The sequence below is a fragment of the Terrapene carolina genome, unplaced genomic scaffold (genome assembly GCF_002925995.2).
Source record: "Terrapene carolina triunguis isolate 2854851 unplaced genomic scaffold, T_m_triunguis-2.0 Scaffold616, whole genome shotgun sequence".
In the NCBI taxonomy this organism is placed as follows: Eukaryota; Metazoa; Chordata; order Testudines; family Emydidae; genus Terrapene; species Terrapene triunguis.
In genome coordinates this window covers 655969-672132 of record NW_020664967.1, presented here as the reverse complement: position 1 = coordinate 672132, position 16164 = coordinate 655969, and the positions used below count along the sequence as shown (strand labels likewise).

At 58.9% G+C, this 16164-nt stretch overlaps 2 protein-coding genes across 3 annotated transcripts; both read left to right on the top strand.

Annotated features, from left to right (window-relative positions):
• Positions 1-727: 727 nt before the first annotated feature.
• On the top strand, positions 728-4795 carry LOC112110961 (17-beta-hydroxysteroid dehydrogenase type 6). Its single transcript, XM_024206194.2, has 5 exons — positions 728-833; positions 1520-1841; positions 2416-2674; positions 3084-3247; positions 3989-4795. Exons 2-5 carry the CDS (start codon positions 1529-1531, stop codon positions 4207-4209), a joined length of 957 nt encoding a protein of 318 aa, XP_024061962.2. The 5' UTR covers positions 728-833; positions 1520-1528; the 3' UTR covers positions 4210-4795.
• A 3416-nt stretch (positions 4796-8211) lies between these two features.
• LOC112110969 (retinol dehydrogenase 7-like) lies at positions 8212-11320 on the top strand. 2 transcript variants are annotated; one of them, XM_024206208.3, is made up of 5 exons: positions 8212-8318; positions 8920-9412; positions 9997-10255; positions 10560-10723; positions 10951-11320. In XM_024206208.3, the coding sequence occupies exons 2-5, from the start codon at positions 9100-9102 to the stop codon at positions 11166-11168; spliced, it is 954 nt and encodes a 317-aa protein (XP_024061976.2). In that variant the 5' UTR covers positions 8212-8318; positions 8920-9099; the 3' UTR covers positions 11169-11320. The 2 variants fall into 2 exon arrangements, with proteins under 2 accessions (XP_024061976.2, XP_024061977.2); XM_024206209.3 differs by having other exon boundaries at positions 8235-8318; positions 9034-9412.
• Positions 11321-16164: the final 4844 nt, after the last annotated feature.

Here is a 16164-nt window from a genome sequence, read left to right as displayed (position 1 = left end):
CTTACGTGCACGTTTCCTTCCTTCCCCCTTTGCACCTGATGATTCTGTTTACTGCCTAAATGCAAATTAAGGCAAACACGCGTTCTTTTGCGCAGGACAGACCCGCTGGCTGACTTCTGCCTGGGCTCGGCTGTGGGGTTTGGCCCTTGTGTAAATAACATCGTGCGGGGAAAGCGTCTCGCTTCACATCCAGTGCTGCCAAGCCTACGTGGCCAGGACGCTAGTGACCAGCAAAGGATGAGTTTCCAAACAATACCTCCCGAGGCGTCCCTTGTACGAAGACGGTTACAATGGCGTGCCGGGTGTGAATACAGGGGGTGCGTTCCATCATGTGTGGGGAGGGCTGCGCAGTGCCAGACACATTGGGGCCCCCATCTCGGTTGGGAAGGGGGGGTCCGTCCAGCGCTCGGCACACTGGGGCCCTAATCTCAGGGAAGCACCACAATCCCAGGTGTTCCCTTCTGTCTGTCTCTAGACACACCCATTCCAGCCAGTCTCCCGGCCCATCCATACTTCCCCGGCGACGGACTAGGCTTCGATACCCCCAGTCTGAGCACCCGGGAACTCAGCACCGCTGGGATTTCACGGGCTGGTTTTTCTGAATCCCTTTTGGGGCCAGATCAAACTGACAAGACCCTTTTGTTTAACCACAGGCAGAACCTTGCCCCCTGGCCTTTCCATGCCCCGCCCCCATCCAGCGCTCAGCCGCCTGCCCGGGACCTCTGCCCTGCTCCGCTCCACGGGGCGTGGTATGTTCCTCACCTTCGCTGTGTCCAAGGCTGCAGAGCAGAGCGGGAGCTGGCACCCAAGGCAAGCGGAGACCTTGTTCACAGGTAGCTGGTTGTAGGCTTGACAGGAGCAAAGCGGCCGGTGTCCTTGTTAGTGATGGATACAGGGAAGGGTAGGGGGCAGGGGCTGGCTCAGGGCTGCTGGCTCAGGCAGATCTCAGCCGTAACGTGAACCGTTGTCCGCAGGCTGGCACAACTGGTGAATCAAAGGGGTGGGTTCTCCCCTGGCGTTCACCTCCGTGCCCAGCGGCTGTACACCAGCCCCAGGTGGGATCGCGTACCGTTGGACACTGGTGTCAATGGTGACACGAAGCAGGAGGGGTGAATTTAGCAGGGTTCAGCACGTCGGCAGCAGGGCTCTTTGGGAAACTGGACTCCAGCGGCCCAGGGGGAGTTGCTGGGTGCGAAGCGCAAGTGAAAATACAGCCTGTGTTCTGAACACATTGCGGGGAGCTGAGAGCTCTGGAAACTCCGGCTCTGTCACCCTCCAGCCCTGTCTTTTTCTGCTTACAGACGTGTTTTATGTCCATAAGGAGTTTAATTCTAAAATCCCAGGCACTATTTCTTGTAAAGCCCCACTTGTATTAGATGAGTCCTGTGGTTGCTGCAGGCAGGCTTCTAAGCGCCCCCTTTGTTGCTCTGTGCTGTTAAGCAGCTGCTCCGACCCACCCCAGAGCTGGCTGCATTTCAGTGCAAGTCTTGCCCCATCTGCTTGGTTGGTTGATTTGCAGTGTGGGAGGATGTGGCTGTACCTGGCCGCCCTGCTGGGGCTGTACTTCCTGCGCCGATGGTACCGGGAGCGGCAGACTGTGGAGAACCTCCGAGAGAAATATGTCCTGATCACCGGCTGCGACTCCGGCTTCGGGAACCTGTTGGCCAAGCAGCTGGACGTGCGGGGCCTGCGGGTGCTGGCGGCTTGTCTCACCCAGCAGGGCGCGGAGCAGCTGAGGAAGGCGACGTCGCAGCGGCTGCAAACGGTGATCCTGGACGTCACCCGGACCGACAGCATCGCCGCGGCCACCGCCTGGGTGAAGGAACAAGTGGGGGACAAAGGTGGGGCCCCTGAATCCTCCACCTGCCCCTTTGCCAGGGGCAGCTCTGAGCTCACACAGGCTGGGGCTGTGCTAATGCGACAGGCAGGAAAGGAGTGAAGGGTCGGGAGCCAGGACTCCTGGGTTCTATTCCCATCCTGGGGGGGAGTGGGGTCTAGTGGTTAGAGCAGCGAGAGCTGGCAGCCAGGACTCCTGGGTTCTATTCCCATATCTGGGAGGGGTGTGGGATCTAGTGGCTTAGAGTAGGGGGGGCTGGGTGTCCGCCTCCCCCCCCCCCCCGCCCCCGCTCCAGTTTCAATGCACCAGTGCTTCTCCGCCCAGGATGAAGAGATGAAGAGCCGGCGGCAGCTGCGTTCAAGGCACGGTGATGCCGGATAATGCTGGATAACCTCAGCACGACGCAGACGGTCCCGGCCCAGGCACAGAGAAATGGCCCTTTAGCAGCTGCCCCAGGCACACGTGGGGGATTGGGGCCAGGACGGGGGTTGGTTTAATTGCCAGGTTGGTGCCGTTAGGGGATTTCAGATCGAAGGGGAACAGCCTCCCCCCATGCTCATTCGCTCTCCCTTTCCCAGGGCTCTGGGGCCTGGTGAACAACGCGGGGCTCCTCCTCCCCCTGGCCCCCAATGAGTGGCTGACCAAGGACGACTTCGTCAAGGTGCTGGACGTGAACCTGGTCGGCCTGATCGAGGTGACCCTCAGCTTCCTGCCCCTGGTGAAGCGAGCCAGGGGCCGGGTCGTCAACGTGGCCAGTATCCTGGGCCGGCTGGCCTTCTACGGAGGGGGCTACTGCCCTTCTAAGTACGGCGTGGAGGCGTTCTCCGACAGCCTCAGGTACCCGCCCCCCTGCCCCACCCCGGCCCCAGAGCAGCCCAGAAATGTCCAAGCGCAGAGAGGCCCAGGGCTAGGAGTTTCTAAAGCGATTTGGGGGCCACAAGTTTTGAGGGCCTGCCCTGAAATCCTTCAAAGAGCCTGATTCGCAGAGACGGTCCTTAGCGCCCGCCCTCTGGGGAGCAGGCTCCTTTGAGGGTCCCCTATCGGCCCCCCAAATCCCTAGTGCTTTGGGAAACCTGGCCCTGGCCACTGATTTCCAGGCGCATTGATTTTAAGGGGCCCCAGCGTTGGGCCTTGTTCCCAAAGGGGGAGTTGGGGGGGCACTCCAGAAATCGGAGGCAGGCTCGTGCTGGGCTCCCGAAATCCGCGGCGTCCGGTGGCGGGCGGTGACGGGCTTGTCCCATTCCAGGCGCGAGCTCCGGCCCTTCGGCGTGAAGATCGCCATTGTGGAGCCGGGCTATTTCCGCACTCCCATGACGGAGACCCAGCGCAATCTGGAGTGCCTGGAGCAGAGCTGGCACCGCGCCCGCCCCGAGATCAAGGAGAGCTACGGGCAGCGCTACTTCGACAGCCGTGAGAGCTCCTGCGGCGTCGTGGGGAGACGGGGACTCTCTGGCCAGGCTCCCGAGGGTGGGAAGAGGGGAGAAGCCAGCCAGCCAGCCCATAAACAATCGGTCCCCTCGTCTCCCCTGACGGGGACCCCGGAGCTGCTGTGCTGGGGCGTCTGCCCGAATACAGCCAAATTTCTGCAAAGGGGCACTCAGCTGCTGTCATGAACTCACACGCTAGGTGTAGGGGGAGAGATTGCCCACTGCAGGACGGATGCTCGCTGTGCGGTTGTGGGTGGTAGCCCCTACGCTGTTAGTAGCTAATGGAGATTCTCCGCAGGTAGGGCTTTTGCAGCACGGGCTCCAAATTCAGGGCAGATTAAGACTAAGGGGGGGGGGGTGTCGAGTCCTCTGAAGATTTTAGCCTCTCCCCAGAGAGTCAGTTGCTTCCAACTAGGGGATTCCCCCCAGTTATGCCCTGACTTTGACTGGAAATCCAGTTCCCAGGGAGACATCGTTACGTTTAAGAGTCAACACGCCAATGATCTGAATAGGGGCAGCGCTATCGACGCAGGCTGCCTGCAGACTCAGGAAGTCGCCGTAACTGGCGGAGCATTTCTCTGCAGCCATGGGGGTCAAAGCGTAGTCCCCCCTCCCCTCCCACAAAGGGCTGAATCCCTCCGGACCGAAATCTGCCGTGTGTGTGTGTGTCTCTCTCTCTCTCTCTCTCATATGGGGCTGACCTCTCCCCCTTCTCTGCCTACAGACCACAAGCTCACCAGAGAGATACTCTTGACAAAACCCAGCACCAACCTCTACCTGGTCACCGACTGCATGGAGCACGCGCTGACGGCCCGTCACCCCCGCACCCGCTACTCCGGGGGCTGGGACGCCCAGTTCTTCTACATCCCCCTCTCCTACCTGCCCACGGCCTTGGCGGACTGGGTGCTGACCTGGACTTGGCCCCGCCCAGCCCAGGCCGTGTAAGTGGGGGGAGGACAAACAGGAGGCACCTAAGGGGGCATCGCAGGGGGCGGAAGAGGAAGAAGCTGGGAAATCCAGCAGGGGCCCGTCTGCACCGGAGGGCGGGGGGGGGGCATCTGCACTGGAATCGGTGCCAACGCCCCCACCCCGCATGGTGCAGACGAGCACAGCTCCCGGCAGCGCCTTCTTAACCGGGACTGGAGCCTTCTGTTGAATGGTTAAGGGCCAGCTCACTTCCCAGGCGTGCGGCTGGGAGGCGCAGGCTCTCACCGGCTGGGGAAAGCAACCGGGGCCGCTACAGCCTTCAGCCCCAGCTGGCCGTTACCGTCGCGGGCAGCTCAGCCAACGCCCAGGCCAAGGCAGCGCGCAGCGCCCCCAGGGCCCGTTTCCTTGTGCTGCCTCCACCTGATGGCTCTTGCCTTAGATTGGAGGCTCCTTGGGGCAGGGCGTGTCTCTTGGTTTGGTGTTCGTACAGCGCCTAGCACCGGGTTGTGGGGGGGCTGGTCCCTGACTGAGCCCCCTGGTGGGGGGGGCAGTGGGGTGCTACCGTCATACACCGAATAAAGAAATATTTCCCATTGATTCACTCCCTCCCTGGTCTCTTTGGTTCCTTGTTTGGATGGGAGCATTTGCTGCATTGGAATAATACCGAGCTTGTCTCACCCCTAGATCTCAAAGCACCGCACAAAGGAGGGCTGGGGCAGGATCCCCTTTTTACAGATGGGGAAACTGAGGCACGGGGGGGGGAGAAAGAGACTTGCCCAAGGCCATCCAGCAGGCCAGTGGCCGAGCCGGGAATAGAATGCAGCCCTCCCAAGCCCCAGTTCAGTGCTCTAGCCAATAGGCCGCACTGCCTCCCATTTTACAGAGTGACACTTTGTGAGCCCAGGTCCAAAGGGGATCCCACAACAACGCAGCCCCTCCCCCCCCACACACACACCAGGTCTGAGCCTGCGTCCCCAAGAGCATGAGCAGCGTCGAGAGCAACACTCACACGGCAGGAACTCTCTCTCTCTCTCCAAATATATATATTTATTAATAATTTAGCAAAGTTTATACACACACTTTAACTTACCAAGGCAAATAGAGATAATACAGAAAGTACATTTGGACGTTCATACTCACACCCTTATTTTTTATACTTAACCATGATGTTTTTTATCACCGTCATTGTCCTTATCTTCCCCGGTGGCCGCCATTCTGGCCCCTCCCAAGGTCTACATCTCTTCAACCTCTCTGCTGCCCCTGGGATGTGACTTTTATAGTCAGTTACGCTGCCGCTGCCATGACCAATGCCTATTTACTAGAGGTCCTTATTTGTATTTCCTCCCCTTAAGGGGTTCGTTTTTCTCTAGGTTAGTCTATGGCTGATGTTACCCGATTAGCATATACGTCAATTTGCTGTCATGGTATCTTTGCGGTCGGACGTTCTGTCGGGAACCTTTCGCATGCTGGTGTCAGTGATGTTCTGTGGGTGGCTGATGTCAGTATTCTGGACAAAATCCCCCCTCTGGCATGTCACTTTCAGTTCCCGAGAGCTTATAAGTGACTTACGTTTCTCTAGACCAAAGGCTCCAAGCATCAAGCCTCACACTAAAGCCAAATCTTACAGGATAAAAGCCTGTCGGCTCCTTGCGTTGCTACTAAACAGAATAAAGCAGAATAACAAAGCAATGAATCGAATACGGGTAAGTGGCCCACTGGGCTACAGGTGCTGAGAACCCAACTGTGGGTCGGACACTTGCTCTGGCAGTGGTCACACGCCCTCTGACTCTAGGTGGCAGGACCCTTCCCAGCCTTGCCCCCGTCCCGTCAGGGTTATGATCCCCTCCACAACTGGGCTGCAGGGCCCCTTGGCTGGGGGCGTCTCCCTGCGCTGGGCCCGCTGCCCAGGGTCCCCCTCGCTCTCCCCAGCTGCTCCCCGCACTCGGCTCCAGCCCCAGCCCCAGCTCCATTCTACCCCAGCTTCTTGGGCTGCCTCTCTGGCCGGCGCGGCCCTGCTCCCGGGCTCAGCTCGGACCCCCACTCTCTTCCAGGCAATTCCAGCTCAGACGGAGAACAGGACCCCCCTGACTTCCTCATTAGCCTGCCCGCCCTGTCAATCAGGCTGACCTGGAGCGCTGTCAGTCTCAGGGTCCTGATTTCCCATCGACCCTTCCCCTTTCTTTTGGGACTGGGAGCCAGCCAACCAACCCCCCCCCCCCCACTGGGTTTTAGTAAGGGGTCAACAGTCCCAGTACACACGCATTAGGGGCTGAAACGCAAGGCCTGCAGGCTGAGGCCTGTAAGATATCAGCTTAGCCAGACTAGGCCAGAAGCCTGAGAAATGACCAAAGAATGAGCCGATGCCACGAACTGACAGGAAGAGGCGTGCCAACGGGGGGGTAGTGCCAAAAATGAACTGCAGGCTTCTCCTCGTGCGTAACTGCCAATGAGAAATAAAAGGAACTACAAACGACCTATGAAAAACTGGGGATCCCCCTGTTCTGGGGGGACACAGTGCGAATAAGGAACAAGAGGATGGGTGCCGTCACGCACATGTGCAGAGTGTCGGCGTAGCCGGCAGCACAAGGTAAAAGAGGTCTCCCAGACTGGGTCAAATGAATTCCTGACGGGAAAACTCTGGCAGGATCGGCCCCGTTCCTGAGGGCCAGGCAGCCATCGGACTCCGAGAGTATCCCGGAGGAGGTGAGTACCGGACGGCTGTATTTGTAACTTGGGCGCAGGGCTCGATAAGATTTCTATACGCTTGGGGAATCAGAACCTGAACTGTAACTTGAATACAAGTGATAACCCAGACTAGCCCATAGAGCTGTGAATGTCTGGGTGGTCCCTACCCTTGGTCTTTGTGAAGCTCTACATGTGAAGCGAGCAGCAGAGGGGACTTTCACGTTGAGGCGCTCGCAGCGGTCGCCACCCGAGCCGAACCCACGCTGGCGTAAAGACAGCATCACTTTAACGAAAATAAACGGTTAAAGCAGGAAATGGCAGAGAACCAGGGTGGGGAGGCGCCTCCCGCCTGCAGTTTACACTGGGTGAAAACTGGAGTGACTCCGGAGCTCAGATAGAATCTGGGGTAACCTAGGAGGAAAGGCAGCCTGCTTCTCTCCAGCCAGCCCGCCTTGCTCCAGCGTGGGAGGGGCGGTGAATGCGCTCTGTCTCCCTGACCCACAGGTCGTTGGGCTCTGCCCCTGACCCTGGCAGGCCTCGGACAAGGCAGGGTGCTGGGCCTTGCCCCCGGAGCCGGGCAAGCGGAGATTTGCTAGAGCGCAGGAGGGTTAATGATTTCCCTGCAGATAGCAAGGGCTGCAGTCCCAGCGTGGGGGAGGGGGTTCGTTTGCTCCCCGAGCAGGGTCCGGTGCTGAGCCTGACCCTCATGCAGCCCACACGCCCCAGCCCCACAGAACTGGCCAAGGGGGGGGTGGGCGCGGCTGCTGCGGGCCGCGGAGCTGTGGCCGGGCTAACGTCACTCCTGCTTCAGGGCACCAGCCTCTAACTCTGGGGGTCAGGAGGAAACGGTCCCGGAGCTGCCAGTGGGATTCCTAGGGGCGGCTCTGGCATAGGTCCCTTCAGTCGGGACTCCGTCCCAGCCCCCGCTCTGCTCCAGCAGGGCCGAAATCTAGGGCAGGGCCCTTACCCGTTTGTTTCCAGGACCTCCCCCCCACCCCCCCACCCATTTGGGTCCCCATCTTTCCTGGGTGACTCCCAGGGCTCTGCCACACAGTAACGAGGCCAGTGCCAGCCCCAGCCCAAGAAATACCATCGATTGCCAGCCGGTCCCTCTCAGGCCGCCCGGCCCCACCGCTGGGGCCCTGGGGCGGCCGGTGGGTTCGGAGCTGGTAGGTGCAGCCAAGAAATGCAGCACCGCTTCCCCCACAGGCTGGAACCAGTCCCTTTCAATCACAGGCAGGACTTTGCCCCCGAGACACTCCACTTTGCATGCGCTCCCTGCCTCCAGCCGGGCCCCAGCCTCTTGGGGAGGTGCACCCCCAGGGGAGGTGTCTGTCCTTCACCAATCGCCAGGCTCGTCCTGTCTGATTTCCAAAGTGCCAGTTCCCCAGAGCACAGCGGGAGCTGGAATCCAAGGCAAGCAGGGCCCTTGCTTGCAGCAGGTAAACTTTCCCCCTCCTGTTGGCTTTTCAACAACCCCCTCCTGGATCCTGGACCGTCCCTGGGAGCGAGACTCAGGTTCCCGCTGTCACCCCTTCCCTGGGGATTTTTTTCCCTTGCCCTCTTTGGTGCCATTTTCTTCCCGTCACTTTCCTTTTGCCGAACCCGCGGCAGGTTTCGCTGGCGTATTTTCCAGCACTGGACCAGAGGGGCAGTTCAAAGCCAGGCCCTTACCGGCCCCAGGCTGGCACGAGCGGGCCGGGTCTCCAAGCGACCGATCAGACCGGGCCTTTCTCCAGCCGCCAGACTACGAGGCGTGTCTCACCATGCATTTCTCTCTCCCTTTTGGGTGGGTGTGTCTGGTTCGGCCCTCCAGGAAATGGGTTTGAACCTTAACAACCCCAGCAGCTGCACCCCATCTCAACTAACCCCCCCCCAAAGGACAGGCGGTAGCATGTTTAATGCCATCTAAAAATACCCTCAGACGGGGTTTCCCTATTGCTAAAGGGAGATGGTTGAAAGGAAGCCTGGCTTAGCCCGTTGCATTTCAAAGGCTTACACTGATTCATCCCCTTTTTTCCTCTCCGTCTCTTGAATAAACAGTTCAGATTTCTAACGGGGTCTTTGCGGCTGAGAACCCCCAACGAACGGTGACTGGTTAGCGCTGTCCCGCCGCAGGGTCACGTTGACAGCTGGGGCTGTTTCCCTCCATCGAAGGTCAAACAAGCCGTCCCCCAGTGGTCCTCGGATTATTTGGTCTGCAGCCAGAGTCCGCCTGTGAGGATGTGGCTGTACCTGGCCGCCCTGCTGGGGCTGTACTTCCTCCGCCGATGGTACCGGGAGCGGCAGAGCATCGAGGGCCTCCCGGAGAAATACGTCCTGATCACCGGCTGCGACTCCGGCTTCGGGAACCGGCTGGCCAAGCAGCTGGACGTGCGGGGCCTGCGGGTGCTGGCGGCTTGTCTCACCCAGCAGGGCGCGGAGCAGCTGAGGAAGGCGACGTCGCAGCGGCTGCAAACGGTGATCCTGGACGTCACCCGGACCGACAGCATCGCCGCGGCCACCGCCTGGGTGAAGGAACAAGTGGGGGACAAAGGTGCGGCTTGGACGCGATGCGGGTGGTTATTGCACGGGGCTGGGGCCGGGGCCGGGGCCGGGTCCTGCCCCCTCGGCCTGAGGTCTCAGGAGCCTGCATTAATGTCCTGCCCGTCCTTCGCCCGAGGCTGCAGAGGGGCCGGGGGTGGGGGCAGTGGCGGGCACAAAGACCATGGTCGTGTTGGCAAAGTGCATCCTCATGGGGGCGGGAATTTCCCGCGCCCGTCCCCCACCCCCCCAAACTCCTCTGGAGAGATGGGCAGGTCTGGGCACAGCAACAGGCCAGATGGGCTTTCAGAGCTTGTGTTCTGCTCAGCTGGGGGGGGCCTAGCCCCATGTGTCCCAGCTTTGCTGCCCCCCCCAGTATCACAGCGAGGCAGGCGGCCGTGCTCTCATGCTGGGACTGAGAAGCAGGTCACGTCAGCCTGGCCCGGGAGACCAGCGACTGGAGCAGCCCTGGGGCTCTGTAGCAGGGGCCCCCGGGAGAGGGCAGGAGGGGAGATAGGGCCTGATTCTCTGAGCACCTGGGCTGGGAGGGGACTGGGAGATGAGCCACCCCCCAACCCTTCTGTCCCCTCTGCCCAGGGCTCTGGGGCCTGGTGAACAACGCAGGGATCGCCATCCCCACGGCCCCCAACGAGTGGCTGACCAAGGACGACTTCGTCAAGGTGCTGAACGTGAACCTGATCGGCCTCATCGAGGTGACCCTCAGCTTCCTGCCCCTGGTGAAGCGAGCCAGGGGCCGGGTCGTCAACGTGGCCAGCACGATGGGCCGGCTGGCCATGATGGGAGGGGGCTACTGCCCGGCCAAGTACGGGGTGGAGGCGTTCTCCGACAGCCTCCGGTGAGAGCCATTACTAGCCGCGTCCGCTGTTGTGTCCTGACCGGGGATGGGTTTGGCCCAAGAACCTCGGTGCTCCGGGAAGGTCGGCAAAGCTCTGCCTACCTAGAGCAACCCCTACTGGTCTCCAAACTGCCCCCCGCACACCCTGTGCGTCTGGGACCTCCCCCCATAACCGGACACTCCCCCGTCTCTGCCCCCCAGGCACCTTCCCTCACTCCCTTTGCATCCAGCCTTACCAACTCCGTGGGGGGGGGTCCTGTGCCTCGGCGGGGGCTTCCGTAGTCATGTCGTCGTTCCATTCCAGGCGGGAGCTTCTTCCTTTCGGGGTCAAGGTGTGCATCATAGAGCCGGGCGCCTTCGGGACGCAGATCTTAAATACCCAGATCATGAAAGACATGCTGCAGGAGGTGTGGGGCCGGGTCCCCGCCGAGATCAAAGAGTCGTACGGGCAGCGCTACTTCGACACCTGTGAGTCCGAGGGGGTGCCCGGGCCGGGGCTGGATGCTCCTGGGGGGATTGTAGCCGGATGAGGGCGGGGAATAAACTGAGCCCCGCTGGTGCGCAGCCACTTGGGGCCTGCAGCGCTGCGGACGGGGTGGGGCTGGACCTTTCCATTCCAAAGCCCGGGGGGCTCTTCTCCGAAGCCTACCCCGCCCCGGGCCTGACTTCGGCCTCGTTTGTATTTCCACACGCAGATTATGAGCAGTTCCTCCAGCTCTTATCCACGGCCAGCCCCAACCTCTTCCTGGTCACCGACTGCATGGAGCACGCGCTGACAGCCCGCCACCCCCACACTCGCTACTCGGGGGGCTGGGACGCTAAGCTGTATTACCTCCCGCTCTCCTACTTGCCAGCCTGGTGCCAAGACTTCCTGCTGACTCTCCGGCAGCCCAAACCGGCCCAGGGCATCTAGGGTGAAGCCACCCGGGGGAGATGTTACGGTTGAGACGGCAGCATCTCGCCGTGTAACTTACTCGCTTCTGGGGTGCAGCGTGTTGCTTGTTTTAAAGCCAGCGGGGTGGGACTGATCAGGTGTCATACTCCGGTTAATGGAAAGAGCCAGGTAGGGCGGGGGGGGGGGGTGTGTGTCTGCTGCGGGGGGAGGTGGGGGATCTGCTGCCTTCGCAGACCAGCTTCCGCTGGGTTCTGCTCATTTTCTACTTCACTGGAACGCAAGGGGCTTCACCAGCGGGGAGAACCGTGCCGAAGGGGCCCCGGGTGTGTGAATCGAAGGGAGGCACAGGAGAGGTCCAGGCTGGTCAGGCGGTTACGGCCCTGCGGCGGGTTTCAGGGGAGCTGGGTGCCATTCCTGACTTTGCCACAGACTCACTGCGCAAATCATTTGCCGTGCCTCAGTTTCCCCATCTGTAGAATGCGGGCAGTACATCTTCCTGGGTTTAAACGGTGAGCTCTTTGGGGCAGGGACTGTCTCTCACCTGCATCTGTGCATCAGCCAGCACAACGGGACCCTGATCTTGGTGAGGGCCTCCGGGTCCTACCACGATACACGAAACAATCAATCTAATTGCATAGAACTCTAGTAAAATCACTGGTTTCAGGCTAGGGCATGGGGTTAGTAGAGGCCTCTCTGGCCTTTTTTGTTTATTCGCAGAGCCAATAAATTGTTGCCAAAATGTTCTGGTAACGTCAGCTTTTCCAGTCCAAAAGAGAACAGGGCTGGGGTCCGTACCAGCTCCGATCCATACGTCGGCCTTCAGAAATCTGTCAAGCCAGGACAGGCCAACGCGCCGGGGCGCCGCTTAACGCTTCCTTCCAGCATTAGGATTCGTTCCCTCTTGGTTTGTGGCTGGGGGCGAGTCTCTGCTTGCAAACCCCACCAGCTTTCTGGGTACAACTCCCACTTGAGAGGTCAGCTTTTCCGATAGAGCAGTGGTAGCGCCCTAAAAGTGGGTGGGCCACCGGCTGCCCCTTCCCCTGAGGCCCCGCCCACACGCTGCCCCGCCTCTTCCCCGAGGCCCCGCCCCACACCGCCTCTTCCCTGAGGCCCCGCCCCCACTCTGCCCCGCCCCACCGAGGCCCCACCCCTGCACCGCCTCTTCCTCTGAGGCCCCACCCCCCACTCGCCCTGCTCCCTCCCGCCTATCGCTCGCTCTTACGGCTGGTAAAAAGTGATGGGGCCATGGCCCCCTGGTCTCCCTGTTCCGGTGCCCCGACTCCACCATTTGCATTAGTTAAACCTGCAAGTGATCCGTGCCCCATGCTGCAGAGGAAGGCGAACCCCCCCCCCCCCAGGGTCTCTGCCAATCAGACCCGGGGGGAAATTCCTTCCCGACCCCAAATCTGCCGATCAGTTAGACCCTGAGCATGTGGCCAAGACCCACCAACCAGACCCCTGGGGAAGAATTCTCTGTCGTAACTCAGCACCCGGGATTTTTGCTACCAACCATGTGGCTTAACAAAGTGAAGGTTAAGTGGGTGACTTGGTCAGTCCGTCCGGGGAACAAAGATTTAACAGCGGGCTCCTCGCTCTCGCAGAGAAAACTCTAACGCGATCCAATGGCTGGACTCCGAAACTAGCCGCATTCAGACTGGAAGTAAGGGGGTCAATTTTTAACAGTGGAACAACTTACCAAGGGTTGTGGAGGATTTCTCCATCGCTGGCAATTTTGAAATCTACGATCTGCTCTAGGAATTATTTCGGGGAAGTTCTCTGACCTGGGCTGTTATGCAGGCGGTCAGATAGATTATCTGGCCTTGGAATCTAGACATCGATGGGTCTTGTTCTACCTTTCTCTGCTAGATGAAAGCGCCCCCTTGTACCTGTTATTTTCTCCCCAGGAAGGTCTTTGTACCCCATCATCAACTCAGCTGTGCACCGTGTGTCTAGAGCTGAACAGATCACGCTGCACCAGGCTCCAGCATCCCCCCCCCCCAAAATCATTTTCCTGGCTCTGATCTGCTCTCTCTCTCCAGTTCGTTCACCGCCCCTTTCCGAAACGTGGACAACCGATTTGAGGGAGGGCAGGGGTTGGGGAAAGTCAACGGAGATGCTGCTGCTCCATCTGGTGAATGCACTGCGAGCACGGAGAATGCGCCGTGCCCCGGGGGCGACACGAGAAAGCTGGAGATGAACGGGGCCGTGACACTGGCCTCTCTGTGTATGTTAGACAGTCTGGCCCCAAGAGCTGCTAACAGCCACTCAGCTGGTGGGATCAGGCCCCAACATGGCCAGGTTTCCAAATCCAGCTGGCGGTTTCTGGAGCCGTCGGCTCGCTGTGCGTGTGGAGATTTGGGGTTTCCTCTCGCTTCAGGAGGAGGTGGGTAGGGGGGAAGTTTTCCTTGGGCTTAAACAGCCTGATTTCCATTTGGAAAACCCCAAATGATCCCCACTGTAAAAGAGCGGGAGCTCTCTGGGGCAAGGCTGGACTCTTCATAAGAGCACCCCCAGGTTTGCCAGCACCTGGAACGGGGACCCCTCAGGGCTGCCTTGTCTCCCCCAACTGAGCTTTTCCAGTCCTGTCCTAGGAACCTCCCTCCAGCCCTTTCCAGCTGGGCTGGCTCATTAATTAGGCCTCCATGTGCAAGCAGGCCAGTTAATTGGCCTCTTGGGCCCACACTAACCCTCTCCTGGCCCCTACGGGGTGAACACTCCCCTCAAGTGAGGACAAACTTTCTGCCCATCTGGTTAAGCCCTGGCCCAGGTGACCAAGGGAGGCAGCTGTCCCCACTCCACTGTCGCTCTAGATCCTCGGTGGCTGGTTGGGATGGGAGGAACCAGTCACTCCGCACCAATTGCAGGTGGATTCTCTTTGGTAATGTTCCCCCGCCCCGCCTGCCTCCAGGAGCCTTTTATCTGGTTCCCAACCTGGGGAAAGAAGGAGAGAAGCCGACTGCACTGAAGGCTGCAGCATGCCAGGCCCAGCTCCTGGTCACGTTCCCCCCAGGGGACTTTGCAGGGTGACTGGTCCAGCCGCCGTAATTCCAGCCAACGCGGCAGGTGTCCCCCAGGTCAGAGGGGGAGTTGGCACCGGGCAAGGAGGCTGGTGCTGCTGGCTGGAGAAGGCGAGAAACATACAGGTGCTTAGGGCAGGAGGTGGCTTTTCTTAGACGTTTGGGCGTCACCCCACGTGACGTCACGCAGAGGAGACCAGGGCCCCAGCGTGGCACTGGAGGGAAGTTTCTGCAACTGGCTTCTGTTGGAGGCAGCATGAAGTTAAGGCTCTGGGTGGGGACTCGGGAGAAGTGTGTGCCGTTCCCAGCTCTGCCAGAGACCCTTGTGTGGCCTTGGCCACGTCATCTGAGCGCCTCGTGCCTCAGTTTCCCTTCTCCGGGAAGGGGACAGTACTTCTGTCCCTCCCGGGGGTGTGTGTGTGAGGCGAAGTCTGTTAATGACTGTGAGGCACTCAGGTGCTACAGTGACGGGGTGGGGGTGGGGACGCACCAAAGTCCCTAGCTGTGGAAGCGGTTGGGGGTGTTGAGGGGATGGTTTGGAGCCAGTTTGCCCGGCGCGTGTCCCTGGGAATTAAGCAGAGGCGGAACTGTGCATTTGTGTTTATTGACTTTGTTCATATATTCTCTTGATACATTGGGTTCCTAATCAACAGCGCTAGACCTGTCTTGTTAGGACGCTTGGAATTACAAACAATGCTGGGGTGGGACACAAACCTGTTCAACCAATGCAATCATGCAACCAATGCAATCATCATTTGCCTGCCTGGTGCGAAGGTTGCGGATCTCTCGAGGCATCTGGACAGACTTATGTGTAGTGCTGGGGAGGAGCCGGTGGTCGTGGTACATGTAGGTACCAATGACATAGGGAAGGGTAGGAGAGACGTCCAGGAGGCCAAATTTAGGCTGCTAGGAAAGAGACTGAAATCCAGGACCTCTCTGGTGGCATTCTCAGAAATGCTCCCAGTTCCGCGCGCAGGGCCAGGTAGGCAGGCAGAGGTCAGAGTCTCAATGCGTGGATGAGACGATGGTGCAGAGAGGAGGGGTTTAGATTCATTAGGAACTGGGGAAACTTTTGGGATGGGGGGAGCCTATAGAGGAGGGATGGGCTCCACCTAAACCAAAGTGGAACCAGACTGCTGGCACTTAACATTCAGAAGGTTGCAGAACAGTTTTTAAACTAGGAGATGGGGGAAAGCCGACTGCTGCAGAGGAGCACGTGGATCGGACAGAGACTTCTCTTCGAGGAGAGTCTAATGATAGAGATTCTCTAGGTTTTAGTCAGGAGCAGAGGATGGAAGAGGATAAAGTAGGGGCCAGATCAGACGAGAAACATTCACATAAAAAAGAATCCGACACATCGGAAAAGGGCAGACAAATAAACAGTGATAAGTTTTTAAAGTGCTTGTACACAAATGCTAGAAGTTTAAATAATAAGATGGGTGAACTAGAGTGCCTCGTGATAGAATAGGCATCACAGAAACCTGGTGGAGTGGGGACAATCCATGGGACAATCATTCCGGGGTACAAAATATATCAGAAGGACAGAACAGGTCGTGCGGGGGCGGGGGGAGGGAGAGTGGCACTATATGTGAAAGAAAATGTAGAATCAAATGAAGTAAAAATCTTAAATGAATCCACATGTTCCACAGAATCTCTATGGATAGTAATTTCATGCTCTAATAAGAATATAACAGTAGGGATCTATTATCGACTACCTGACCAGGACAGTGATAGTGACGATGAAATGCTAAGGGAAATTAGAGAGGCTATCAAAATAAAGAACTCAATAATAGTGGGGGATTTCAATTATCCCCCTATTGACTGGGTACATGTCACCTCAGGGTGAAATGCAGAGACAAAATTTCTCGATACTTTAAATGACTGCTTCATGGAGCAGCTGGTACGGGAACCCACAAGGGGAGAGGCAATTCTAGATTTAGTCCTGAGTGGAGCGCAGAAGCTGGTCCAAGAGGTAACTATAACAGGACCGCTTGGAA

Coding starts and splice junctions, on each gene's coding strand:
- LOC112110961 (XM_024206194.2), top strand. CDS start 1,529: ATGTGGCTGTACCTGGCCGCCCTGCTGGGGCTGTACTTCCTGCGCCGA. Junction 1,842..2,415: donor GGAACAAGTGGGGGACAAAG/GTGGGGCCCCTG, acceptor TCCCTTTCCCAG/GGCTCTGGGGCCTGGTGAAC. Junction 2,675..3,083: donor GCGTTCTCCGACAGCCTCAG/GTACCCGCCCCC, acceptor GTCCCATTCCAG/GCGCGAGCTCCGGCCCTTCG.
- LOC112110969 (XM_024206208.3), top strand. CDS start 9,100: ATGTGGCTGTACCTGGCCGCCCTGCTGGGGCTGTACTTCCTCCGCCGA. Junction 9,413..9,996: donor GGAACAAGTGGGGGACAAAG/GTGCGGCTTGGA, acceptor CCCTCTGCCCAG/GGCTCTGGGGCCTGGTGAAC. Junction 10,256..10,559: donor GCGTTCTCCGACAGCCTCCG/GTGAGAGCCATT, acceptor GTTCCATTCCAG/GCGGGAGCTTCTTCCTTTCG.